General features: G+C 36.0%; 1 protein-coding gene across 9 annotated transcripts in view; it reads right to left on the bottom strand.

The window, feature by feature from the left end:
* Window positions 1-27462, bottom strand: part of Malrd1 (MAM and LDL receptor class A domain containing 1) — a 725534-nt gene that overhangs the window by 171362 nt on the left and 526710 nt on the right. For all 9 annotated transcript variants that reach the window (XR_015449658.1, XM_087207225.1, XM_087207223.1 and 6 more), the window contains one exon: window positions 23027-23188. Coding sequence is in view for 8 of the 9 variants with exons in the window: in XM_087207225.1 (XP_087063351.1) it covers window positions 23027-23188 (162 nt within the window). In the remaining variant the exon portion in view is untranslated. The remainder of the gene's footprint in view (window positions 1-23026; window positions 23189-27462) is intronic.

Raw genomic sequence — 27462 nt, 5'->3', positions numbered from 1 at the left:
GACAGTCATCACAGTACCCCTCCGAGCCAGGGATACAGCCTGTGTTTCTCAACTTCATTAATACGTGCTAGCCCTGTCTGCTTAACCACAACCAAAATCTTTGGTTGACATCATCGGCAAAACTTAGCACAGCTACTATTTCTTTCCATGGAAAAACCTGGGGGATACAAATACATTTCTATATCTATCTGTATTGATTGATAATTCCAAATCAAGGTGATTAAAGGATTTTCTGATTGAAATTCTTTTTTCCTGTGGCATTTTCATGCTCAGAGAACAACAATGATGTTAGTGACTTGGGTTTGCTTGTTTGTTTTTCTCGTTTTAGTTAATCCAGCTTGAGGGTTTTCAAGTTTATTCATCTTTCAAATGAGTAGCTTTTAGCATCAGTGGTTTTTATCTAGTGATTTTTAAATACAATTTCATTAATCTCTGCCAAAATGTTCAGTATTTTCTTTGGCTTACTTTATTTTATTAAGATTAATTTTATTGGTACATTTTAGATATACAATATAATGACATTCATCATTGGATATTTGCACCTTTACATAATCTATCTTGGTTCTTATTTTTTCCCCATTCCCCTGCCCTCCCTTCAACCTCTCTGCCCCTTCATATTTACAAAGACTTTCTTTCCATTTGTTCATTTTCTCATAGTAAATGCCATTCCCTTCTTTCCTTTCCCCAATCCATCCCACTTGCCCTTTGGACATTTTCTTCCTATTTCACATTATCTATTATACCTTTTAGTCTTTATTTACACTTTCAGTTTCTCACACCAAAGAAACTGTTTGGCATTTACATGTCTATCCTATTTATTTAGCTTAAGAGTATGGGCTCAATGTGCATCCATATAGCTATAAATGCCTCTCATTTCTTGTTCTTTATGGCTGAGCGGTACTGCACTTTATAACAAAAAAAACCACCACATTTTCTTTATCCAGTCTCTAGTTGATGGGCACTTGGGCTCTTTCTAAGTTTTAGCTATTACAAACTATGTTACTATAAACATGGGTGTGCATATATTGATGTGGTATGCTTCTTTTAATTCTTTGGGAAGATACCCAGCAGGGGAAGAGCTAGGTGAGGAATCTCCATACTGACTTCCACAGTGGTTGAACCAGTCTACACTCCCACCAGCAGTGGAGAAGGGTTCCTTTCTCCCCACACCCCCACCAGCATTTGTTATTGGTTGATTTCTTGATAGCAGCTATTCCTTCTGGGGTGCGGTGGAATCTCAGCATTGTTTTCATTTGCATCTCTTAGATGACTAGTGATGTTGAATATTTTTTCATATGTTTATTTACCATTTCTACTTCTTTGTCTGAGAAATGTCTTCATTTCAGATGCCGATTTTTGGATTGGGTAGGTCTTTAAATTTGGGAGGTCTGATTTTTTTTTAAGTTATTTATATATTCTAGATAGTACACTTTTGTCTGAGAAACAGCTGGTAAAATTTTTTTCCCACCTTGTGGGTTGTCGGTTCACTCTGTTGGTTTTTCTTGCTGTGCAGAAGCTTTTTAATAAAAAGAGATCCCAATTGTTGATTGTTTGTGCTAGTTCATGGGCAATTGAGGTTTCGTTCATGAAATCATTTCCTACGCCAATGTCTTCAAGAGTTCTACCTAACCTCTGCTACGGCTGGTTTAGTGTTTGTTTTAATCTTAAATACATTTTGATTTGTTTAGTGCATGGTGAGAGATATAGGTCTAGTTTGAGTCTTTGGCAAGTTGAAAACTAATGTTTCCAGCACCATTTATTAAAGAGGCTATTTTTCCTCCAGTGAGGGTGTTTGGCTCCTTTGTTGAAGATGAGATGGCTGAGTGTGTCTGAAGGTGTTTCTGCATCTTCTAATCTGTTCCACTGGTCCTTGGGTCTGTTTCTTTGCCAGTACCATGCTGTTTTTATCACAGTAGCTTTGTAGTATAGTTTCAAGTTGAGGATTGTGATACCCCCTACCTTGTCTTTGTTGCTTAGAATTGCTTTTGCTATTCTAGGTCTCTTTCTAAATGAATTTCTGGATTGTTTTCTCAAGGTCCCTGAAGTATGCTGCTGGAATTTCAATTGGGATTGCATTGAATCTACATAGCAGTTTTGGAAGTATGACCATTTTCACTATATTGGTTCTTCCTACCCAGGAGCAAGTGATGTCTTTCCATTTTCAGATATCCTCTTCAATCTCTTTTTTCATAGTGCTATAGTTTTCAGAGAAGAGGTCTTTGATTTCTTTTGTTAGATTGATTCCTAGGTATTTCATTTTTTTGGATGCTATTGTGAAGGGACTTGTTTCTCCATTTCTTCTTTCAGTGAGTCTGTTGTTCGTATACAGAAAAGTTATTGAGTTTTGTGTCTTGACCTTATATCCAGCTACTCTACTGAATTAGGTTATTAAGTGTAGAAGACATTTTGAGGCATTCTTGGGGTCTTCTATATACAGTATCATGTCATTTGCAAATAATGACAATATGACTTCTTCGTTTCCTCTCTTTATTCCTTTTATTACTTTCTCTTGTCTAACTGCTGTGGTTAATGTTTCCAAAACTATACTGAACAGGAGTGTTGATAGTGGACATCCTGGTCTTGTTCCTGATTTTAGTGTGAAGGATTTCAGTTTTTGACCATTTAGTATGATATTGGCTGTTGGTTTTTCATAGACGGCTTTTATCAGGTTGAGGTAGAGACCATCTATTCCAATTTTCTGTAGGGTTTTTATCATGAATGGGTGTTGGATTTTGTTGAACACTTTTTCTCCATCTATTGAGATGATCATATGGTTTTTGTCCTTGTCTCTGTTGACATAGTGTATTACATTGATTGATTTGCGTATGTTGAACCATCCCAGCATCCCTGGGATGAACCCCACTTGGTCAGGGTGTATGATCTTCTTGATGATCTTCTGCATCCTGTTTGCCATTATCTTTTGAGGATTTCTGCATCTATGTTCATTAGTGACATTGGCCTGTAGTTGTCCTTTTTGGCTGGGTCTTTCTCTGCTGGCTTACTTTAGATTTAAACTGCACTCAATTTTCTAATTCCCTAAGCTGGAAGTTTCGATTATTGATCTTACATCTTTCTTCTCTTCAAATATATGTACTTGAGGCTAAAAATTTACTTGAAAGCACTGCATTAGCTGAAACCCACACACTTTGATATTATAGTTTCTTTTTATTAGTTCCAAATATTTTTAAATGTTTCTTGAGACTTCTATATGTGTTTATTTATGACAGGATCTTAGGTAGTTCAGGCTGACCTTGAACTTCGTATATAGCCTGGGCTGGCCTCAAATTCATGGTGATCTTCCTGCCTCAGCCTCCTTAACGCTAAGATCACAGGCATGCTCTAACACACCTGGCTCACCTACGTGTTTTTTTATAGTTTTGCTCTTTAATTTCTATGTGGTGGGGGCTTGGGAGTTTTATGAGTATATTTGTTGCTGATTTGTTTGTTCTGTTTTGTTTTGTAGTATAGGGTATTCCAGTGCCTCTCCATTGAGCTCCACCCTCAGCCTCTTTATTTTTTTTATTTTGAGACAGAATCTTGCTAAGCTTCCCAAGCTGAACATGGGGTCTTCCTGCCTCAGTATCCCAGAGTCTGTTACTGATTTCTAGCTTAATTCCATCGTGGTCAGAGAGCACTCATTTTAAGATATTTTATTCTTTAATTTTTTTTAAGGATGTGTTTCATGGCCCAGAACTTCATGTATCTCCGGGTGAGGGTTACATATATACTTGAGAAGAATGCATAGTCAGCTGTGGTCAGATAAAGTGATCTGCAGATGCCATTCGATGCAATTGTTCAATTCAACTACATCTTTCTTGATTTTCTGCCTGGCGGTGCTCTCCACTGCTGCTAAGAAGAATCGAGTCTTCACACTATGGAGGTGGGCTTGTTATTTCTCCTCCATGTTTACCAGGCTTTGCTTCAAACATTTTGATGCTCATATGTTAGCCACTTTCATATTAAGGAATGCTTTGTTAATCTGAGTCTTTACAGTAAATGCATGCTCCTTACTCGTTATATATTTCATTTTTTCCCATTCTGACAGTTTGTCTTTTAATTAGCAAATTCTGGTTAGTGCTTAGAGAAATTATTGATATAGTTCAAATAATATCTGTCAAATTTGTTAGTATTTTGTATTCATTACTTTGCTTCTCTTTGTTTCTTCTATTCTTTTTCTTTCTTCTCTGGATTTAATTAAGCATTTTATATGATTCCACTTTTTATCTTCTCTTAGTTTACATTATACATTTAAAAAAATGTTTTGCAGTAGAATTTCCAGAGTACAATTAATCAAGTGCTCTTTCAAATACCATTATACAATTTCATGGATAATGTGAGCAGTGCATGGCAGAGTCTTCCCATTTAATCCCTCCCATCTCGTATAACATTGCTGGAAATTTCTGTCCTCCTAGGTCAATTAGCTTCTAATAAAAGAGGGCAGGTCTTGTTAAGAAGAATAGAATATCCTAGAAATATTTTAAAATGACTACTCTTCCTTTTCTTGTTGAAGACAGAAAACTTTTTCCTGCTCTTCACAGGGAGAATCTCTCAGGTCTCTTGGAAGTAAAAGTCAGAAAAGTGTACGATTCCCCCTCAAATTGAATCCCACCTGAATTCTTATCTCTTTTTCCCAGTGAACCCATACCTACTGGCCCAACACCCTGGAACTTGTTTCCAAACTGGTTTCTGTTAGTCTTCTGTTGCAGGAAATCCCGATCCTCTGTATCCGCCTGTCTTTCTCTCTAATTTGGGGGACGATGCTTTCCGCTATGACCTCAGTGCCCTGTAGGATCTAAGGAGAGTTGCCAACTTTTAGGTGCTCAGCCTGTTTCTTGTGATGGGGAAGAGAATAATGCTTTCCAAACTCCTTAAATAACAAATAGAAATTGGAAATGCCTGACATCTGTGTAAAAGAAGCTCCTTCCTGAAAATACTTCTCTTCACCTAGAATGTGTTACAAAGGCTACCAAAAAAAAAATTCTAAGAAAAACAACCAAAGAACATGACCTGAGAATTACTGCAGCAATATTGTCCTTGATACACAAAAGTAAGAGTGAGAAAAACTTGAAAACTTTTCCTTCAGCATTGGTAAGCTTTCTTCTATCCTGAATGTCCTTGGAAATACATTGTGTGTACTACCAAGCACCGGAAAAGTAAACACAGTATTTTAACTCAGCCATGAAAGTAGTTTTCTAAGCTTCTTACTTTGTTACAAGGGTATAATGTGTTTATTTGGAAAATAAAGACATCATGGCTCACATCATCGAGACAGACTCAGATTTCTCTATCAAACCTGTGAACTCACTTATTTTAAAAAATATTTTATGTCTATGCTATTGCATTTTTAATTACATACGAACACCTAGGTGTCCCCTATTGCCTTTTACCAACTTGAGGATTTCTAATGCATTTTAACTGTACTTCATCAAATTTTTAAAAAAAACATTTTCCAGACTAAGGGAAGTACAGTACAACCTGATGAGTTATAATAATAAATATTCCTTTCTTATTCAATTGGAAGTATGATCCTGTATTACCTATGAAAAAATAACTCAAGTTTTCATTCTAAAACTCTACTATGTCTAAGTTCAGCTTTGGAAGGGGACAACTCGTGACAATGGAAAATTTTTTTTCTTGAGAATCAGAGAGGCAAAAAGTTGCTTTGTCTCTTCAAATTATTAATAGAAATATGTGAATGATCCAGACACCATACATTTGTACCACAATGTTACAAAACCTTACATAGAATAAACTTTCGGAAATAGTCTCATTCTTTATATAGTAAGCTCAGACTAGACCCACTTTCAAACACTGATAAGCTGTCTGTGGTTTTACTGAGAATTTCCTAGTTATATAGAACAAGATCCTCGGGGAAGGTCAGCGCAGCCTCCCACATTGGTAAGAATTTGTTAAAGCAGAAAATAAAGCTTAAGAGTCTCAACATATTTAGAATTTAATGGTAAATCATTAAACCAAACCCTTTATTTATTTATATGTGACCCTGCAGAATGATCAACAGCATTTAGAAGACAGATATTTATATGGTAGAGGCATAATGTTTTGTTTTATTTTGAGCCATTTTATAGCTATTTACCATGTAAAAAGCCACTTAATTCTTATATATGCAACTAGAATGCCTTCAATTAATTTTGAAAAAATTTATCAAACTTTAAATGATACTATATGAAGTACTCTGGAATACAGAGCTCATTAAATAATGTCTGTTTTTTACCTCTTACTATGCTCTCTGTCCCCAAATATTTTCTGCACACTTTCAGTTCAGTATTTTACTTTTGCTTATATCCATTTTATGATTTCAAGTTCTTAAGATTCTAAGGTGCAACTTTTACAGTTTACATCTAGTTAATTAAAATCAGGTACTGCTACAGGTTTCCAATTAATGTTCAATTTTTACTTTAAAACTTTAAGAATTGCACACAATTTTGAATGTTGGGGGCTTAATGTTAAATACAAGTAGTGCAAATTCAACATCAAAGTATACTTTGTTCAAATCACAATGGTAATTTGACATCAGAATGCCAAAAATACACGAGCTATATTAGGAACCTAACAGCAGGCTTCATGAACATTCTTTACGTCCACAAAGAGAAAAGAGTCTAATTTATCTTTTAGATGCTTAGCTACAATTTTAGTTTCTGAAAATGTTTCTTTACATTGTGTTACAAGGTAATAAATTTGACATTTCGTTTTTAAAGAACACTTAATACTTTTAGAAAGAAAGCTGTATTTTTACAGCCCCAGCCCCCTAAGAAGACTCATACTCACTTGCACTAGGGTCAAATCATAAAAGACAATTTCCCACTTCAAAAGATTTGAATTCACTCTCTGCTTTAAATTGGAGGCAATTTTCATCTTTTTTTCCTTGCTCATAAAATAAAGCTGCCTAATGGTTTTTTAAAATGCTATGCAATATGCCTTCTTTCAAACTAGCAAATTCTCCCTTTTTTCAGAGCGGGACTTTGCCTAGCTGCCATGCTCTATCATATCTGTCTGTCTCTCACTTGGAAATAGAAGGGTATGTAATGACTCTGGTGAAATGCCCTCAATCTCTTTTGGTACTTTAATTTTTTCTCCCCCAGATTTCCAAGATGCTGGCTATTTGTGTCTGCAATTTTTCAAGGCTGTGAAATGTAAACATGTTCAGAGAACAGAAGTTTCCTCCAAGTTGCCAAAATGAAAATCACAGATATAGCAACTCTGAAGTGAAGTGAAATCCCCTCATGGTATTTGATAAAAGTGTCCTGCATTACAGCACTTCCATTAGCTGTTAGCAGACCTATACAAAGGCTGGATTGTGGCATTTCTTTATCTCTACTTTTTCTGATACTTTATTCTTTAGCCATTATTCTCTTTTGAGACTGATTATTAATTCTTGAAATAAAAAAAACACTTTTCACCAGAACATCTCATTTGAATGCTATTAACCGTTACCGAATGTGATACTATAAATTTCTCCTTCACTATGCATTGATCAGATATGAAAATGAAGCTTCTAGTTGTGACATGCCAACACAAGATAGATTCATCTTATTGTGAAAGCCCCTAATTTAACCAGCATCAAGGATACTTCAAGCACAGGAAGATTTATGAATGGACTTGGGTGGCACCTCCTATAAATCCAGGTGGAGATGTCGATTCTGAGTTTCTCAAGCCTCACGGTGGAAGACCCTGGCAAACCTCTTTTTGTGTCATTTGTCAACATGTTTTTGAAAATACCCCTTGGCTTAATAACATTTCTGTAACTTGACTTTATTTGCCAAATTTAAAATACAAGGGAAACTGGTTTTGAACTAAATGCAAGAAGGAAGAAGTACTAAACTGCAATACCTTTTCTTAAAGTAGATGATAACATATAAAAGGGCCTTATACATGGTAACTTATGAAAGAGCCTGACTTCATTTATAGTCAAAGACTGCAGAAAGCAAATATAAAAAACTTACTAGTGTCTTGAAACTGAAAATGATATTATCAGATTCTTTTAATTAATATATGTAGTCCAGCAGAAATTGTGAGCAGGACTGGCCATTGAGCAAGGATAGGCACTGGGGCTTTGAACTTCAGCTCCAATCCTGACCCTAGCATCCTACACATCCCTACTGGATGTGTGACCTTGGGCAACCTATTTCAATTCTCTAAAACCTAGAAGTAATAACTACAGTAAGTACCTTAGCCTCTTGGGGTTGTGAGAAAAATTAAATGATATACTATTGTAAAGTGCTTAGAACACCATGCAAATTAGTGCTGCTCTCCTGGGAAATTTAGAGAAGATCTAAAGATGATTCTAGCAGTGGGAATAAGATAATTAAGTACAACTTATTGATTAGATAACTTCTACAAGGAAGGCACCATGTCTGCCATTTGGAGGTCCTGCTGCAGGTTAGATATGGTGGCAAATATAAAACATATGCCAAACAATCTTATAATAAAAAGTAACATGATGTTCTGTTTAAAAGACAAACTCTGGGTCAGGCAAGCTGGGATCAATCCACACTCTGATACTTACAAGCTTTGTCACTTTGGAAAATAATCCTCGCTGTGTCTCATATCCATCATGTGCCACATAGGGGCAATAGTAATACTGCTCAGGGGTTTATGCAGGCTTATTGTGAGCATATAAGACCCAATATTTTATCAATTATAAATGCTACAGAGGTCATGGGAAAAAGGGCTTAAATCTAGTAGGTGAGGAAAGATTTCCTGAAAGATGGACACAGTATTGGGGACCACAACTGCCAGGTTTCTGTCTTGCAGCTTTTATCTAAGAAGAAACCTCTAGGGAAACCAAAATATATCAAGGGAGTCAAAAACAAGAACATCAGAGGAAACTTTACCTTTGGACACCTTCCACAATAGCAGTCACGATCTACCTCATAGGCAGGATGAACATAAAACTTCACAGGAGAGGGCTCTTTATTTCAGTTCCTTTTACATAGTGCACAATGTCTGCCATCAACAAAAAACTTTAAGTCACACTAAAACAATGATCTGACTAAATGTTGATATTTATAATGCTCAAAGCACATTTGTGGTACAAAAGTACAGAGTTTGTAGAATAATGTAAGAATTTAAATTTTGAAAACATGCAATTAGACACACCAAACTGAAAGTGAAAGAGCCTCTGATATTTGAAGAACAAAAAGTCCTATTTAGGACAACCAGTCTTGCCTCAATGGGAAGAATTACTGATTTAGAAGAATATTTACATTGTACACGAGTGGCTTTGACATTTGCAACAGCTCAAGAGTCAGTTGAGTGTAACAGAAATGGAAAGGCAAAAAATGGAAATGCATAATGAGTTGAGAATGAAGAGCTGACACAATTTGGAATTGAGAATTAGCAGTGTTAAGAGTAATGATGACAGTAGCAGGAATATGAGAGCAAAGAGAAAGAGACCTTTGAGTTCAGGAATTGACTTGGCATCTGGTTGGTAAGCAAAGTATAGGAGCAGACAAAGGAAATAATAGATCCTGGCAAAAGTCAGCAAGCAAGAACATGTAAGAAAAGATGTGAAAAGCACAAAGTCAGAATTCTGGGTATAACTCACATAGGTTTTAGAAGGAAGGAAAGAAGCCTTGACAACAATATAATATTAGTGTGAAAGAGTCCAGTGCAATGTAGGGAAAACACTAATTTCATAAGGTACTGAATGACTGGCAGTGTCCAATGTACATAATGGCAAGAATTGAATCATTATGATTTTGAAATTATTATAATCATTGAATAGAGCAGAATATATCTATGAAGGCAGAGAGCACTTCTGGTTTTATACACAATTATATCTTTTTTTTTGGTTGGATCAAGGTCAGAGAAAATTGGGACAAATAAGGCAAAAATATGATGAAAATGCTACCTGGAGAGCAGCCGCTGGGCCCTACCAAGGGGAGGGTAGAAATCCGGCTTGGCCTCAACAGGTCTCTGCTCAGTCAAGGAATGAATTCAAAGGCAGATGAGCACTACGGCAAATCCCTAGGGAGAATTTATTGTAACGGCAGAGTGGGCAGCACAAGCAGCTAGGGACAGCAAAAGTACACTCCCGAGGGAGCAAGAGAAGTACTGCTTGGAGCCTTGCCTAGGAGTCTTTATATAGGCTTGTGAGCCAGGGGGTGAGGACGGCTCCGTGGATCCTCTGGAGAAGGGGAAGGGGGAGGAAGTGGAACTCACTGACATGCTCATTAACACAGGGCACCTAGGTTGGCATTGTAAAAAAATACAGCTGATCTATTGTAGATGTTCAGTCTTTGATCTCAGAACGTTCAATTTGACTGACCACACTTGCAAAGCATTCCCCCCCCCTTTTTTTTTTTTTTGCTTAAATTCTTTTATTGGTACATTTTAGGTATACAATACGTTTACATTTATCATTGGGAACTTGTGCTTTTACATGATGCATCTTGGTTCTTATTTTTTCCCCATTCCTCTGCCCTCCCTTCCCTATTTACAAAGACTGTTTCCATTTTTTCCTGTTCTCATAATTTTTCCATTCCCTTCTATCCTTTCCCCTTTCATGAGTTAGTCTTTTGGTTCCCAACGACCTGTTAAGTATTAAACCTGTCAAGCAAGTCCCAAGTTGAGCTCCCTGTCCTCCTGAACTCTTGAAGACATTGGCATAGGAAAAGACTTCATGAACAAAACCTCAGCAGCACGGGAACTAGCAGAACGATCTTATCTTATTAAAAAGCTTCTGCACTGCAAAAGAAACCACCAACAGAGCTAACAGACAACCCACAATATGGGAAAAAAATTTTAGCAGCTGTACCTCAAACAAAGGTCTACTACCTAGAATATATAAAGAATTGAAAAAAATCAGAACCCCCAAATTCAAAGACCCTATTCAAAAATGGGCATCTGAAATGAACAGACATTTCTCAGACAAGTAAAAGCAGCAAACAAATATATGAAAAAATGTTGAACATCACTCGTCATTTGAGAGGTGAAGATGAAAACAACACTGAGATTCCACCTCACCCCAGAAAGAATGGCTGCTATCAAGAAATCAACCAATAACAAATGCTGGGGGTGGGGGGTGGGGAGAAAGGAACCCTTCTCCATTGCTGGTGGGAGTGCATACTGGTGCAAGCACTGTGGAAATCAGTATGGAGATACCTCAAAGAACTAAGACTGGAGGTCCCATTTGACCCAGCTATTCTCCTGCTGGGGATCTTCCCAAAAGAATTAAAAGAATCATACCACAGTGATATATGTGCACCATGTTTATAGTGGCACAGTTTGTAATAGCTAAAGCTTGGAAACAGCCCAAGTGCCCATCAACTAGAAAATGGATAAAGAAGATGTGTTTTTTTTTTATAAAATGGAGTACTACTCAGCCATAAAGAATGAAAAACTAGAGTCATTTATAGCTAAATGGATGCATATTGAGGCCATACTCTTAACTGAAATAAATAGGACACACATGTGTAAATACAGAATAGTTTCACTAATGTGAGAAACTGACAGTGTAAACAAGGGTTAAAATGATTAAAATGAATAATTGATAATTTGAAATAGGAAAAAAGGTCCAAAGACAAAGGAGTGAAGGGAGGGGAAGGGGAAAGGAAAAGAGGGAAAGGAAAAACTGTTAGAAAAGAAAAAAAATGGAAATGAAACCTATGCAAATAGGGAAAGGTGGAGGGGGTGAAGGGTGCACAGGTAATGGGGAAAAAAATAAGAACCAAGATGTATCATGTACAGGTACAGACACTCAATGATAAATGTAAATGAATTGTATACCTAAAATGTACCAATAAAAGAAGAAAAAAAAAACCTGTCAAGAACTCCCTATCCAAGGTCCCTCTACAAGCAATAGAGTGCTTTAGAGGAACTTGAAAATGGGAATAATACAGGGAGCCCAGGTTTACAAGAAAGTAGAAAAGGATAAGTTTAATGCTTTGTTATTTTACAGAGAAATAATGTGTGTAAGTCCGCATTTAGTGAATTCGTTTTAGGAAAACTATGCCTGACTATAAAAGGATGAAATAATTAACCTGAAAGTTTTCAGACTGTTTGTTGGGGGTTTACTCTTGCCTAAGTGGATTCACAAGAATTGGTTCATTCACCACCTTTCCATTCAGTACCATGTCTCACACATTTTGCCTTTTTTTTCTGTTTAATAAGCAGGTATCATTTGGTTCCTACTTGACATAGGTATTCTTGGAAGTATTTTAAATGAATGTAGAAAAATTAATTAAATTAAAAGCAAAACAAAATTATAATTGTGTTTCTCTGCCTCTCATAACAGCGAATATGGACATCTCTTTGTCAAAGGATGGTAATGTTTGAAGAAACAAAATAATTATAGATGAGCTTCTTTTTATTGTCTAAGTATCATCAAAGTCAAGCCAAAGCTCTGTCTCAGAAAAAATAAAACAGAAAGGACCATGCTCTAAATACTATTATTTCAGAATTTCAGAGGGACAGAGAGAGAGAGAGAGAGAGAGAGAGAGAGAGACTCTCATTTTAATTCTGATTAACTAGATGGATATCACTTACTGCCTTTTTTGTGTTGTGAAAAAACTAAATCTACAAAACAGATTCCTGGTTCTCTTCCTCAATGCTGTTCTGTACAAGAAATGGAATGTTTGTATTTTTAAAAAGTAAAACAAGTCAGAGTAAGAATGAGTGATACTGAATTATGGGAAGATAATAGCAACTAGAATAAGAAATAGAAAAAACTTTGTTTTGGTCCGTTTGCTATTGACAAAACATGTACCAACTCCCCATGAGGAATGTCATTATTATGTAATGCAAAGATGGACTAATAAAAAATAAACACTGAAAAAACAATACCAATTTCAATATTTTGTTTTTTAGAAGAACAACTATCAATTGCTGATCAACTTATATCAAATTTAGACACTTTGGAGATTTTGAAAAAATTACATTAAGCTGTAAAGAACCATGGAAAGAATAGACTTTGACTTCAGATAGTGCTGTATTCAACAAATTCTTGTCTGTTGCTGGGAAAAGTTACTAACTCTCTCTATGCATCAACTTCCTCTCCTTAAAATCCTCAAAATCACTGATGATTAAATGACAAAGTGGTGATAAACACTTGGTAAACAGTAGCAGCAGAGTCTCACTACTTCTTCATAAGACAAGTTCTCTGTAACAATAACTTATCTGTGTGTTACTCTTTAAAAAGAAACAAACAATAGGAACTTCTGAAGAAATCCTCTTCATCTGTTACTTATAAAAATGGACCAGTGATAGACTTCCATTCCACACACAATAGAAGTATATATTAAATCAGTGAATAAGTATATTTTAAAATATCAGAAGCAAATTATTTTAAAAAGATATTAAAGCTTGTCAATGGGTATAGCAAATATAATAAATATTAGTTATGTTATTCGCTATTACTCATTTCATTCTAAGCTTCCAAGTCATTCTCTTAAATAAGATATTCTTTCACTTTTATGTGTTTTGGTTATCTAATAGAAGAGAAGTCACAGAAAAACAAAAGAAAGCAGAAATCGGAGGAAATAAGGGAAAAAAGCTAATTTTCATAATGTACTGCTACCATCCATAACTTCAGTATGCTGATGAGAAATACAGGCAATAATAATAACTATCCAAGTTTTTGTAGTTATTGTAAGCATCAAGAGGGTCTTTCACAGGTGAATTCAAGAAATGAATAGCTCTAAGAGCTAAGTAGAAAGAAAAAGTTTTAAAATAATCTAAAATTCATGTGGTTAAAAAAGGAGATCTTACATTGTATCAAATTAGATTAAGGGATAAAAATAAATTAAAATACTTGGAACTGGGTCAGATGGGACTTCTAATTCTAGTTTTTTAAAGGAATCTCCACCCTGATTTCCACAGTGGTTGCACCAGTCTACACACCCACCAACAATGGAGAAGGCTTTCTTTTTCCCCACAGCCCCACCAGCATTTGTTGTTAGTTGATTTCTTAATAACAGCCATTCTTTCTGGAGATGAAATCTCAGTGTAGTTTTAATTTGCATGAACATTTTTTCATGTATTTGACATTTCCTCTTCATCTGAGAAGTGTGTATTCATTTCAGATGCCCATCATATACACACCCAGCCATGTTTATGGTGGCACAGTTTATAACAGCTAAATCTTGGAAACAGCCCAAATCCCCATCAACTGACAAATGGATAAAAAAGATGAAGTTTTTATATAATGGAGTACTATTCATCCATAAAGAAGGATAAACTTGAAACATTTATAGTTTGATACTGATATATATTTACAATAATAGTATGGTACAACAAAAAAAATTGGAACTAATTCACATGAATGACTGAGAGGGGAGGTTGGAAACCCATGAATTAAATCATATTGTTTAATTAATTTTTCAAAAAGTATTCAAAGGAAATCAGGTTTGTGTCTAGCAATGTAACTACGTTGATGGCCACAGGACATTGGTGGTGAGACTCGTGACTGTTCATCAGTATGATTCAAGTCAATTATGTAGGAAGACCCAGTTTTTCCTGTTTAAGAATCTTCAGAACATGACTCTTTGCTAGTGAAATAACTAAACATTTTATTAAGGAAAACTCTATTCTGTTGACAAGGATAATTGAATCTTAGTACTTAAAATTTTTTTCAGGCCATTACCTGAAAATGCACATTCTAAAGAACATAGTACAAAACTTAAAAATATACACCTAGATTAGTTGTGTATCATTGATTATGCACACAAGATACATCATCATAGAGATGTTACCACACATCAATGTCAATAGAGATTCTGCAATTTCATAAAATAATTATATGTTAACTGACTACAAATTAGATAATGGAAACATAAAAGACGAGGAAATAAAAATTTACATTGGCTTTTCCCTTCAAAAATTATAGGACAAGAAAGAATCATTTGGTTTATCCACAACTCTGCCATAAAGAAGGATAAACTTGAGTCATTTATAGGATAGTAAATGCACATCGAGACCATAATGTGAAGTGAAGTCAGACACACAAGCTTAAATATCACACGGTTTCTCTTAGATAAAAAAAACCCTAAAATATAAAGAGCAAAATAAAACATAGATGGTAGGGAATACAGAGATAGATCTTTTTCAAGTAGCAAGGAGACTAAGTGGGGAAAGAGAAGAAAAAAGAATTAAGATGCGTTATGTACTAGTACCAACTCCTCACATGGAACCTCATTATGTACTACAAAGATAGACTAATAAAAAATAAAAACTGAAATAAGAAAGTATCATTTGGGCAATAATTCAGAAAGCAGTAATTCTGGATAGTGCTTATGTCATTAAAAGACTGGCATGTTAATGCTTAATTATTAGGATGTATTCTGTACACACATATATAATGGAATAGCAGAAAGACAATATTTCAGTTTAGGTTAGTTTATTATAATCACGTTCCTTTGAGTTGATACATTTCTCTCAATTTATTATTTTTTTGCAATGGCTAAACCAGTCTACATTTCACCAACAATGTACAAGGGTTCCTTCCCTTTTCTCTATACTCTCTCCAACATTTCTTTTCTCATGTATCTTTGACAATAGCCATGCTAACAATTCCGAGATGATGTTTAGCGTGGCTTTGATTTGCATTTCCTGGATGAATTGGGACATTAGGGGCCTCTTTATATACCTGTTGTACATTTTCATGTCTTCCTTGGAGAGATGTCTATTCAGATCCTTTGCCCACTTTTAATCACATTATTTTTTATATTAAGTTGTGTGAGTCACTTACACATTCAGTTTGTGGGAAGTGCTGATTTAAAGACCTTTATTTTGGAAAATTTTAAATGTATAGGAAAGTAGAAAAAAAAGATGATAAACTAAAATCTACCAGAACCCAGCTTCAATAAGTTTCATTTGTAGTGTGCCTTACTTTTTGTATATTCCCACCAATGTTCTTAAATCAACTGGTAATTCAAAAGCAATCTTGAATATAAAATGGCATCATTTCTAAAAACTTGGACATGTATCTACAAGATAAAGGCTCCTTCTTTAATAAAGAGAATATTACACTTAAAATTACTCCTATAAATGAATAGCTAATACAAAATTTATTTTATAAATATTATATATATTTAAATATATATATCTCCCTAGGTGGGAATATATATTTTTAATATTTTTACATCATGGTACACATAAGAGTGGTTATATGTGCATAGCATATTAAATTAAATAGAAGAGGCTAATTGCTGCTTGTTTCTCTATAGAAATCTTCCACATGGACATATTCCTAGCAGTTTTCATCCTAAGTACATGAGCGGTTGGGAGGGCAGGAGTTGTACATTTGGATAAAGAACAGTCACAGGAATTGCTTGCCCCAGAGCAATGGGTATGACATTTGTCCATGACACTGAATTATGGATTTCCTTTAGAGAAAACTGTTCTCCTTACAGCCTCATGATTCTCTTTCATGGCATCAGCTGTCCTTAAGTGATCTGTGATTGTTGGGATCCATTTATGAATGAAAGCCTCTGTCACACAGGAAACAATAAACGATGTTCACAGTAGTTCTACTATGAGCTGTCTTCCCTATGACCTCTCTGATGGGAAAGGGAAAAGCAGATGCTGTATAAAATGGCTTACAACACAGACCAGCAGGCATCCCTATAGGGCAGCAGCTCTCAAATCTGGCTTCAGGTTAGAATTCACACAAGTTTAGAAATCTTAAGTTCTTCACCACCACCTCCAGCAGTTACATCAGAATCTTTGTGGGTTTATCCTAGATATTAGGATTTTTCTAAACTTGGCAGAATTAATCTAATATGCAGCCAAGGTTATGAACCAGTGTTCTTGCCTCTGAGGCCCAGGGGTAGGCGTGAAGACAAACTGCAATGACTCAAGTTTTTATGGCTGGACAGAGTTATCTTTATTCCCTCTGAGAACCTAGTGAGCTGATCCTGTGTAACTCTGAGCATAAATTCACCTATTGTCCTGCCTGTAATTATCTCATGATCATTCCTTCCTAGGCAGATGTCCAATTTTAAGAACAGTAGTCTCGATTTTTATCAAAATGGAGAGAAAAAGCCCGTGCTTTCTGTGAGTAGCTGTGTTTGGAAACAGTGGTCCCTGGTGGGAAATACAGGGGCTGAGACCATGTTCCTCTCTGCCTGGTGTGCTAGGTACTGCTGCTGAGAGAATTACCCTGCAGAAATCTTTATAAACTTTCTTGGTATTTGGCTTAGTCTGCTATGGTTACCATAACCAAATACCACCGAGTAAGTTTCTTTTGCTCACACATCTGGAGGCCAGGAGTTTGAGGGGACGAGCAGAGGTGGTTTCTCATGATGTCTCTCCGGGTGTGCAAAGGCTTTGTTCTCACAGGGTCTCTCCTATGTGTTCATCCTTGTGTGGTGAGAACTGAGTGCTACTGGGTTAGAGTCCCACCCTTAAAACTTCATTTAACCTAATTACTTTAATGAAGTTTCTGTGTCCATGTAAAATCATTTTGAGGTTTAGGACTTCAACATATAAGGGTAGATAGAATTCAGTTCATGACGATGTTTCTAATTTTAGGTCCTTGGCAATATCTATAGGGAGCCTTGATTCCCTGGGCTGAAATTTCTGCTGAATTTGCATCATTCCTTCACATCATCATTCATCATGTTTTTCTCTTCCTTCTCTATCCTCTTTTCTCTCCTTCCTCTCCTCTAATTCCCCTCTCTCTTCTTCATTCTTGCCCATCTTTCTTATTTCACTTCTTCCTCATCCTTTCCTGCCCCTTAGAATTCCTCAAAACTTTCCTGTCAATGACTGGCCTTTGAATAAACAGCTAACAATATAATCGTCATCTGTTGCCGTGTTTGTGAGTGCAACAGTATACATGTGTGTGTATGAATAAGAGCCGAATGCATTCCAGAACCATGGCCTGGTAAACATGAGCTGAAGGACCAGCTGTTATATACCAACTCCCTGTCTGTCCTAGCCCAACCCTTCACAAGCAGAAGAATACAGGAGTCCTCCTATTATCTCTTAGCAACCAGAGCTACATAGTGCTTGCTAGAAGCTAGGATGAAACTGAGATGAAGTGGTGCTGATTAGGGAGCTGGAGCCAATCCATGTGGAAGTGTACATAAGAAAGGAACTCACTACGGTGATGTCCAGAGTCAGAACAGGCTTTGTTACTTCTTTTATAGGTTTACAGAAATGATTTATGTCTGTGGTCCTCACTTTTAGAGTACGAATGACAATGTCTGGTAACCAGAAGTACAGTTATCATCTGCCTAACCCAAAGGACACTGCCAACCTAGTATCAAGTTAGATAACACTGAACAGCTTATACCTTAAATCGATGTTTTGCACATAAGAACATTAAGATTCCAAGGGGTATTTTTGACTTTGGGTGCTGAATACACAATTGCACAATAGTAAGCATGTGAGTCATACCAGGTGGCATATTCCATTTCAATATTTTATACACATCTAGTTAACTCATATCTTTGTTTCTCAGTACAGTGTGTGGCATTTAATAGGCACTAAGGAAATGCATGTTACATTAATTAATGAAAAATATTTTGCTGTTTACACATACATAACGAGTAGGTCCAAGGGACATGTGCCCTGTGAGAGTACTTAACAACAGTGATTTTGCCTTAATTTAAATGCTAGAGGGAATATAAAATTGCAAAATATGTGATTTCTGTCCAATTGGAGTTAATAGTTCAATTGTGGAGATGGTCCATTCATTAATCATTAAAAAAAAACACAGTAAGGAAGGGAAATAAAGAGACAGCAGTCTTGTGCATTATGCCTTCATCAACTCATGCCATACAAACGTCACTTCTGCCATTTGACCTCATACATAAGTATAAACCCTATTCAAGGGTAGATGAGAGAGTAGACTGATATTTGCAGATTCTCTCTATGACTACACAATGTCTCCAAAAGAACTCGTAAATATGCCTGTGATGGGCTTTGAAAGTGACCTCCTTATGTATCTAATTTTTCATCTTGGTAACAAGTGCAAAGACCCATAAATACAGCTTTAATTAACAGCAATGTGGTAATGCTTAGGAACAGACTGTCAGCTCTGTGAATCTGTCGGCCTTCTTATAAAGAATTTTGCTTTTCTCACAGTGTCAACATTAATTAATGTCTTTACAATTTATTTAGCAGCTCATTGTCTCAGAGATGGCTAAACAAGTTCACTGAGCCGTATTTGTGTATCAAGGGTGATATAATCCGGCTGCTTTGAGGAGAGCACTCTGTAAAAATATACTGTCTCAAGTAGTGATTAACAGGGAGGAAAATAAAGCAACCTGTCAGAATGATTCTCTTCCTTCATCTATGGACAACATACTTGTATACCACGCTGCATAACAAATCAGACTCAAAACTGTTCATGTGGTCTTTAATGAACTTACACAAACTATCAAAGGTCAACAAAGAAAGTCAGTATTCCCATCAAGAGTCCTTAATTATTCAATTAAAAAGTATCATTCGTCACATTTTAGGTTTTTTAAACAATGAATGTAATTCTGTGTTTTGACTATACTTTATCTTTTGCTCATATAAGCCTATAACATCTTTGTACCATTGATAATATCAGACTGGGAGTATTAATCATTTTAAAGTATTTTTTAAGTATTTTCTAGGGAAAAGATGGTATCCTAAGAGTCCCCCATTTGTATCTACATGTTACTGTCTCAATTTAGCAGCAAGAATGAAAACTGGCTCATTTCTCATCATTTCACAAGGAAAACAATGTATTTAACCTTTTAAATTATAGTAACAGTAAGAAAACAAAAAACACTCCATCTAAATGTATATTTATTATTATAATGCTTACTGTAATGAAGCCATCAGTAAGTTTTATAAATTTTGATAAATCTCCAAACTGGAATACTATGCTACAACTAAAATCATGCTGTAAAAAATATTACACAACACATAAAATTATTTGAACTATATTCTAAAGTTACTAAATCAAAAAAACCTTTTTTTTTTTTTGGTACCAGGGATCAAACTCAGAACCTTGCGCATGCGAGGCAGGTGGTGGCAACACTGAGCTAAAGCCCCGGCCCCCACAAAACCTATTTTCATTGTAAAACATGTACATTAAGAAAGAACGACAGTATATACAAACCAAGCTTATATCACTACTAGAATTACAAGAAAAGGTTTCATTTTTTTCTATCAGTAATCTAAAAATATTAGAAAAAGATGTATTAAGGAAATAGTGCAGTAGAAATAAATAATAAGAGTGAGAAAATATCATTTAAACTTTTAAAATGGAAAATCATAAAAATTTCCGGCACATTCAGCACTCAAACATAAATGGCTATCAACGTGTATGCTAGGTTATCTTTTAAAGTGAAAGTCTCATTTTTATTTGCTCTTATTCTTTAGTTTTGGATTTATTGACTCTCTCAACTCCAACCCCATCACCCACCCAAGTACCCCATGTTAATATATAAACATGTATCCCTTCCTTCAAACTTGTCATTCATGGAACTATCTGGTACAGACACCTACAGATACAGACTGATACCTATCAACCAATATGGGGCTGTCGTTTGCTCTGGAAAGAACGGATCACACCATATTATAATTTTGCACATTATTTTACACCTTAGATGATGTCTTTTGGAAATCCCCACAAATTAACTGCCTAACACTAAACCCTCTTTTCAGTAGGGGCAGAACACTGCATACTGTGTATTTTACACATGACCTTTGCTTCTAGGGGCTTTTAGGTTCTCAACAGGTTGTGACCTGCCTCTCCCCTCCCTTGCCAGGAGATAGTTGGGGAGTTCCAAAGACATTTTGATGTGTTCTAATTACCCAGACAGATGGGTGTTTCTGGCATCTTGTTGGTAGTGACAAGGAATTCTGCTGAACACCTTACAGTACATATGTTAACCTCTCAAAAATATATTTGACTACCCCAAATGTCACCAGCACAGCTCTGACACCTCTACCAGGGACAGGCTGACCTACCTCTGGCTGCATGTGACACTCTTCCCTTAGGTATCCACATGGTTCCCTCCCTCCCTTCCTTCCTGTCTTCTTTCAAATGACATCTTCTCAGTGGCCTATCTTGGCCGAACTATTTCATCGCATCCTTCCATAATATCCAGACACACACTGCTGCTAGCCTTCCCAATCCTACTCTGCTCATTTCTTTTGCCCTCTCAACTTCTAACAAGCCATAGAACTTATTCATTATACTTATCCAGTATCTTTTATCCTATTTGAGAATGTAAACTCCACTGTGGTGGCATTTTGTCTGTTTTATTCACTGCTACATCAGGCCTTAGAAAGCACCTGGGGTTTGATAAAGAGATGAGCAAAGAAACACGAATATATGGTGAGCATTCACTCATTTTCTCATCTTTAGACTACAAACAATGTTAAAGTAAATACCCTTACATACAAGTTATTATGTGTGTATTCTTCTATATCAATGTGGACATGTAAATTGGGTTCAGCTTTTGGGGTTTTAGAAGGTAGAATGTGCCTCTAAATTACACATATTTTAGTTTCTGTTTTCCTGTAAGAGTTTTACTTTTATTTGTTACATCTAAGCCTTTACTCCACCTATAATGTATGTCTGTGTATGATACAAAAATGGGGTTTAATTTCTTATCCTTCTTGATGAATAATCAGATATGTCAGCATCATATTAAATATTTTCCCATTGCATTAAAATACTTATATTTCTCATATATTAAATCTTCCTAATTACTGGATTCAAGTTCTAGACTCTATCCTGTTTAACCTATAATTCAGTGCACAATAATGTAATGGTTTTATAAGGGAGAAAAAAGACACTAGGAAAGGAAAAGAAATATAATTAGGCAGGTTGAAAAAATATTCAATTTAAAGATGAATTAGAGAAAAACTAACACAAGGACAGATATCTGTACTATATAAATATAAATGTGTTTGAAGTTCGGGACACAGTTAACCTACCTAGCATACACAAACAACAAAACTAATGGTCTAATTTCATTAGTTATATAATGGCCACACCAATCTTCCATAACTTCTTTGGCAAACGTAATTTCATTCCATATAATCGTGTTCATTTTCATGTTGTCTATCCTTCAGTTGTTTTGAAGAATACTGCGTTAGTCATGGTTCTCCAGAGAAGCAGAAACAATAGGATGTGTATACATATAGAAGATTTATTACAAGGAATTGGCTCACACAGTTATGAAGACTGCTAAGTCCAAGATCTACAGAGGACACCCAGGAAAACTTATGGCATAGAAGAGTTTTAGAGACAGGCTACTGAGGAGATCCTTCCTACAGGGAAAGGTACTCTTTCTTGCTCTATTTAGACCTTTAAGTAAAAGGAGGCCACATCATGGAGGGCGATCTGCTTTACTCCAAGTTCACCAATTTAAATGTGAACCTCATCCAAAATCATCCTTCAGATTGACACGTAAAGTTAAGTATCACACATATCTCAGGCTATTTTTTAATCCTTAAGGCATGCTATTTTTTTATATCCAGTGAAATATTTCATTACCTTAAGACCTGTAAGAAAAGTGTCTAGTCTTTACAACTTGTAGGTAAAAGCAAGATTACAAGTTAATTTCTACATTGAATCTTTTGATAATAAAGACATTGAACACTGCATATCTTTCAAATCACAAGGCAGGAAGCAAAACCTGTGAAGATATTGATGCTCAGTCAGTTCATTACCACTTACCTTTCCCATCTTGGTTTCTGCACTGCAGAGTGATCAGCTGAATGGCCACTGTGACAGAAAGACTCACATTGCCAATTGTAATGTTTATCTATTGCATCTATAAATCTGGATACTATGCCCCACCCCAATCCTAGTTGGGAACCTTAATGACACCTTTATGGTACAGTGAATAAAATTTGTGATCTCTTAAATTATGAGGCTTCTGTGCAACAATGTCAGCTCTGGGCCTATTTAATAGTTCAGGGATTAAAGCAGAAGAAACTAGGCCTCTTTCCATGAAGGCTGTTGGTTTTAACCCCAGAGAGACACAGGTGGGCCCTCTGACATTTGCATCATTACAGCAGTCATACAGCCTTGCAGAGCCCTTGGTGCGGGCATTGCTACTAGACTTACCTGGGGTGTGATCAGAGTCTGTACTTGATGTTCCAGCAGGAAGTCTGCTGCCAACGGCCCAATCCAAGTCATCCTCAGAGTCCTGTGTAAGACTGCAGGCTGTGGTCCAGTTTCCTGAACCTGTGTCAAAACTGCAGCTCCCCGGGACGCTTGTGTAATGTCCTAGCAAACAAAAATGTTCATGGAAGTTTCTGGACATATCTATCATACTTCATAATACACCATATTTTTGATGATTTAAAATTAGTATATGCATATTTTAATTATCCATTTAGACGTCCAAAATATTTTCATGCATTATAATATTAGCTGTAAACAGTAACTTTTTAATCAAAGGACCTAAAAGCAGTGTATGAATAATGTCATTTGCACATTAAGGAATTATCTGGATTGACTAATAAGATTTATAGGTAATTGATAAAATTGTGCCTATACACGAAATGAACAAAAGATGATGATAATAAAAATAATTCAGGTAAATGAACAGTTTCTGTGGTCTGGATGTTCAATATAATCTTTCACTTCACTCTGATGTTGAAACAGTACATACCTTTAGAGAAGCAAAGTCACTTACTAAAGAAATACCTACTCTAGGAAAAGCAGTAAACCATATAGGACACAAACCCTTTCAGAGCTAGTCACTAAAATAATGAAAGAAATTCTCTTCTAAAAACACTGATTGATATTTCATTAAAAATTAAATTGTTCACAATGAGAAAATGTAATAGATAACAACATGTCTACCCCTACTTGTCTGTGAAAACTTGCATAATAATACCCAGATAGCTAGGCTTTCATTTGTCTTTCCATATTTTTTTGACACAGCAGTTATTATTTTTGAGCACTCACTATAAAATCTGACTATATTCTACAGACAGAATGAATTATTGGGCTATTTAATCATTATGAATCAACTGAAATTATCATTGACTTCTTTCTTCTTACAAAGATGAAGTTTGTGGTATTTTAAAAATTTCTTCTAAGTCATAACTTTTCTTAACATAAAAAATGTTAGCATATAAAATTTTAATAAGAAAACAAAACTTGCTATTAAATGGATGCCGAACATATTATAGAGCTTTCATATTTTTTTACAAAGTTTTCTGGATCCATAAAAGGATTTTTATAAAATAGCAACATTTTGCTTAAGCATTATTGGATTTTAGTCCTGAAATTGAGAAATACAAATACTTTTAATCCTGTACATTTTTTCATTCTATGTCACTATATAAAACACTGATTTTTATATGCTTAGTTAAGGGCTCTGTATACTCTTTTTCTTCATGTCATGCTAGTATTCTATTTATGTAGAAGACATTTATATTATATATAAAATGAGAAACTCAGTTCTCCTGGTGTTTAGCCAATACATTTGCAAACATTCAAAACCCTCCAATGTGCACACTAGAGCGCCATTATGCATCCTCTAAAGTGATGTCACATAAACGTTCTGTTCTGTTGTATTTCTGTGTAACTGACTTCCTGACATAGAAGCCATACAATAATTACTCTACTTCCTTTTCCATTCTTGGACTCCCCTGTCCTCCTGTTCCACTTCACTTAACATGTGCCTTTGAAGACTTTGAAGGTACCTATATAATCACAATAAATTATATTTTATTATCTGTATCTCAAAATGAATCACCTTTCCTATCCTCTTTGTTGAGGCTATTCTCTATCCACTATCTCAATTCCTTATCACAATAGTGTTATTCATATTTCAGCTTCATTGCCTTCAAGGTTACACAACTTTTTCATATCTTTCAATCTTATGTTCTCTGCTAATTTCACCCTTACACCTTCAGATACTTCCAGGCTGCCCCTCTTCAATGCTTAAAAATATATTTACTTGCTTAAATTTTTCACTGTATATATCCTCACTCATGCTGTCCCATGGTCTTTCACACTTTTATACAAACGACCTATAAATCTACAACCACAATGAAATGCAGCCTAACATCTTCAAATGTTTTTGAACATTCTACCTGGGATATGTGACTGTCACTTTAAAACCAATGAGCCCCAAACAATAGTTTACCTCTCCAAATGCCTCCTCCTCTGTAAGTTTCTGGCTTAATTTCATAATGGGTACTTTCTTTCTCTTTTTAAAGACTAAAACTTGCAGAGTCATCTTTGATTCAACTGTCTTCATCTCCATATCCATAGTATCACCAATACCTGTAGACAATTTCTTTGAGAACTCGTTGACTCTGTTCCATTCTTTATAGCTCCATAATCACATCTCACTGCTTTAAGCCCTTACTTTAAGATTATCTTTCATGTAGGCTTCATCTTCTCAACCTTTCAAACCCAAGCTACATTAATCATCCCTAAGACTGCTCCTGTGTTACTTTCTCTTGCTTAAAATATTCCTGCTTTTCACACTGTTTGAAAATATTCTCATAAATTCCTAGCCTTGAATACAATAACCTTTAGTTTGATGCAAAGTATTTTTAGGATGAAATCTGTCTCATCTTCAAAAGTGTCTCCACTTCAACCATATTTTTCAAAAGATTATCTCCTAAATATAAACTGACATTTAAAAACATTTATGTTTAGGACTGCTTTTCTCCTTCTATCTTGAATATTTTCTCTCACAGTTGGTTACTCATTTATCAGCCACTTGCTTCTGTCCTGTTCTAGACATAACTGCAGTGTTATCTGAGTGTTTCCCTTCTTTGACTCGGGTAGCTCTCTCCGGGCTTGAGACAGGTCCCTCCTGTCCTCCAGAGGTGGTTCACACCCTTTCTGGACAACTGTGACAAGATCTCCTCTCTTTCCTCATCTTTGTTAGTTTAGGCATTATCCTGGGATACAAATCTAGACAACGAGACTGGGGAAGGGATTGCCAGTTCTCCTATTCTTAAAAGGAAATTGAAAAGAAGAAAATCTATTGGTTCATTCCCAGGATATGGTTGTACAGATAAAAAAATTATGCAAGGAATTCATTCTATAACAAACCTAGTTATCTGAAGAAAACAACATAAAGAAAGGAGTTTGTATAGTCCTATACTTTTGATGATAATCAAAATTAAACACCTTAGAGCAGCCAAGATTTTAGACCTCTTGCTACTTGAGATAATAGATTTTGCTTGTTATCTGTATTGGTATTGTTTCAGGTCCAATCAACCAAAAACCCAACTCTAAGCAAACAAAAATCAATTTTTATTTAAATTAAAAATAAGTCAGGAAGTTGTCATTCTCAGATAGAATGCACAGTCATTCCTTTGGGCCCTCTTTTCATCCACTCTATTCATGCATGCTTGCAAGATCACTGTCTTTTTCATTAGGGAATAGACACTGCTATGGTTTATTTCTAGATTTACCTGAAAGCCTCACATGGTCATAGGTGGGGCTTTTTCAGAGGTGGCTGAATCTAGAGTGTGTGATGCTAGGATTAAGGGTGTGTGATTACTGAATCAGTCCACTGACTGGTTTGGCACTCCCCTAAACTAGGTAGCCTATATAGAGTATAAAAAGGGACAGAAAGACACTGTTGAGGTCACCTGTTGCTTTGTTACCATTAATCTGCCATGAACTGTTGCTCCTCTGCCATGTGCCACCCTGCCTTGGAGCCAGCTGATTATGGACTGAAATGTCTACAAACTGTGAGCTAAATAAACCTTTGCCCTTTTAACTTTTGGGTTGCCTCAGCAATGAGAGAAAGGTAACTAAGGCAGAATTTGGTATTGAGAGTGGGGTTGTTGCTGTAACTATACCTGACCTATATAAGGTTCAGGAGCCTTTGGGAATGGCTTGTGGGAAGAGTTTGGAAAGTGCTGGAGTTGCCAGCTGAAAAAACAGAGCTGGAACACCTTAGGCAATACTTGATGGGAGATTGTGGTCAGAGCTCAGAAGACCAGAAGGCTGATATCAATGCTGCTGGTAAAGACCAGGCCCAGGAGGTTTCTGCTGGGAAGAAGGACTGCATGGGCTGTTAGACTCCAGATGATGTCTGTTATGCCTTGGAATAACATTTTGCTCCTGTTGAGTGACTTTCCATGAGACTAAGATTATGGATGATGGACTAATTAGTCTTGCAGAAGGAATTTCAAGGCAGTCCAATGTTGAGGCAGTGGCCTGGCTACTGTTGGAGGCTTTTAGCTAGATTTATATTGAGAATCAAGAGCAAAGAGACCAGAAGAATAATTTAAAATGTTTTGAGTTTGGTTAGAAAGGAAGCTCCAGTAAAGCTGTGGACTGCAAAAATAGAGCAGAGGAGATCTTGATTGAAGAGAAAGAACATGAGAATAGAAAAGATGGACTGAGGGCATCACCAGATACAGCAGGACACCAGCCTTTGGAGCTTCAGAGTTGCAAAAGTAAAAGAATTTGCTTTGAGAAGAGGGCCCCAGAGCACCATGTTTCAAAATGGCAACAGCCTAAGGAAATTGTTCCTTGGGATTTGGTCCTTAGGCACTCAATCCCTACAGCCA

Source organism: Heterocephalus glaber, unplaced genomic scaffold (assembly GCF_053883595.1).
Source record: "Heterocephalus glaber isolate CG9 unplaced genomic scaffold, H.glaber_assembly_v1.0 deba00000768, whole genome shotgun sequence".
Classification (NCBI taxonomy): Eukaryota; Metazoa; Chordata; class Mammalia; order Rodentia; family Bathyergidae; genus Heterocephalus; species Heterocephalus glaber.
Note: the sequence above shows the minus strand (reverse complement) of the source record. Positions and strands in the feature narration are given on the sequence as shown.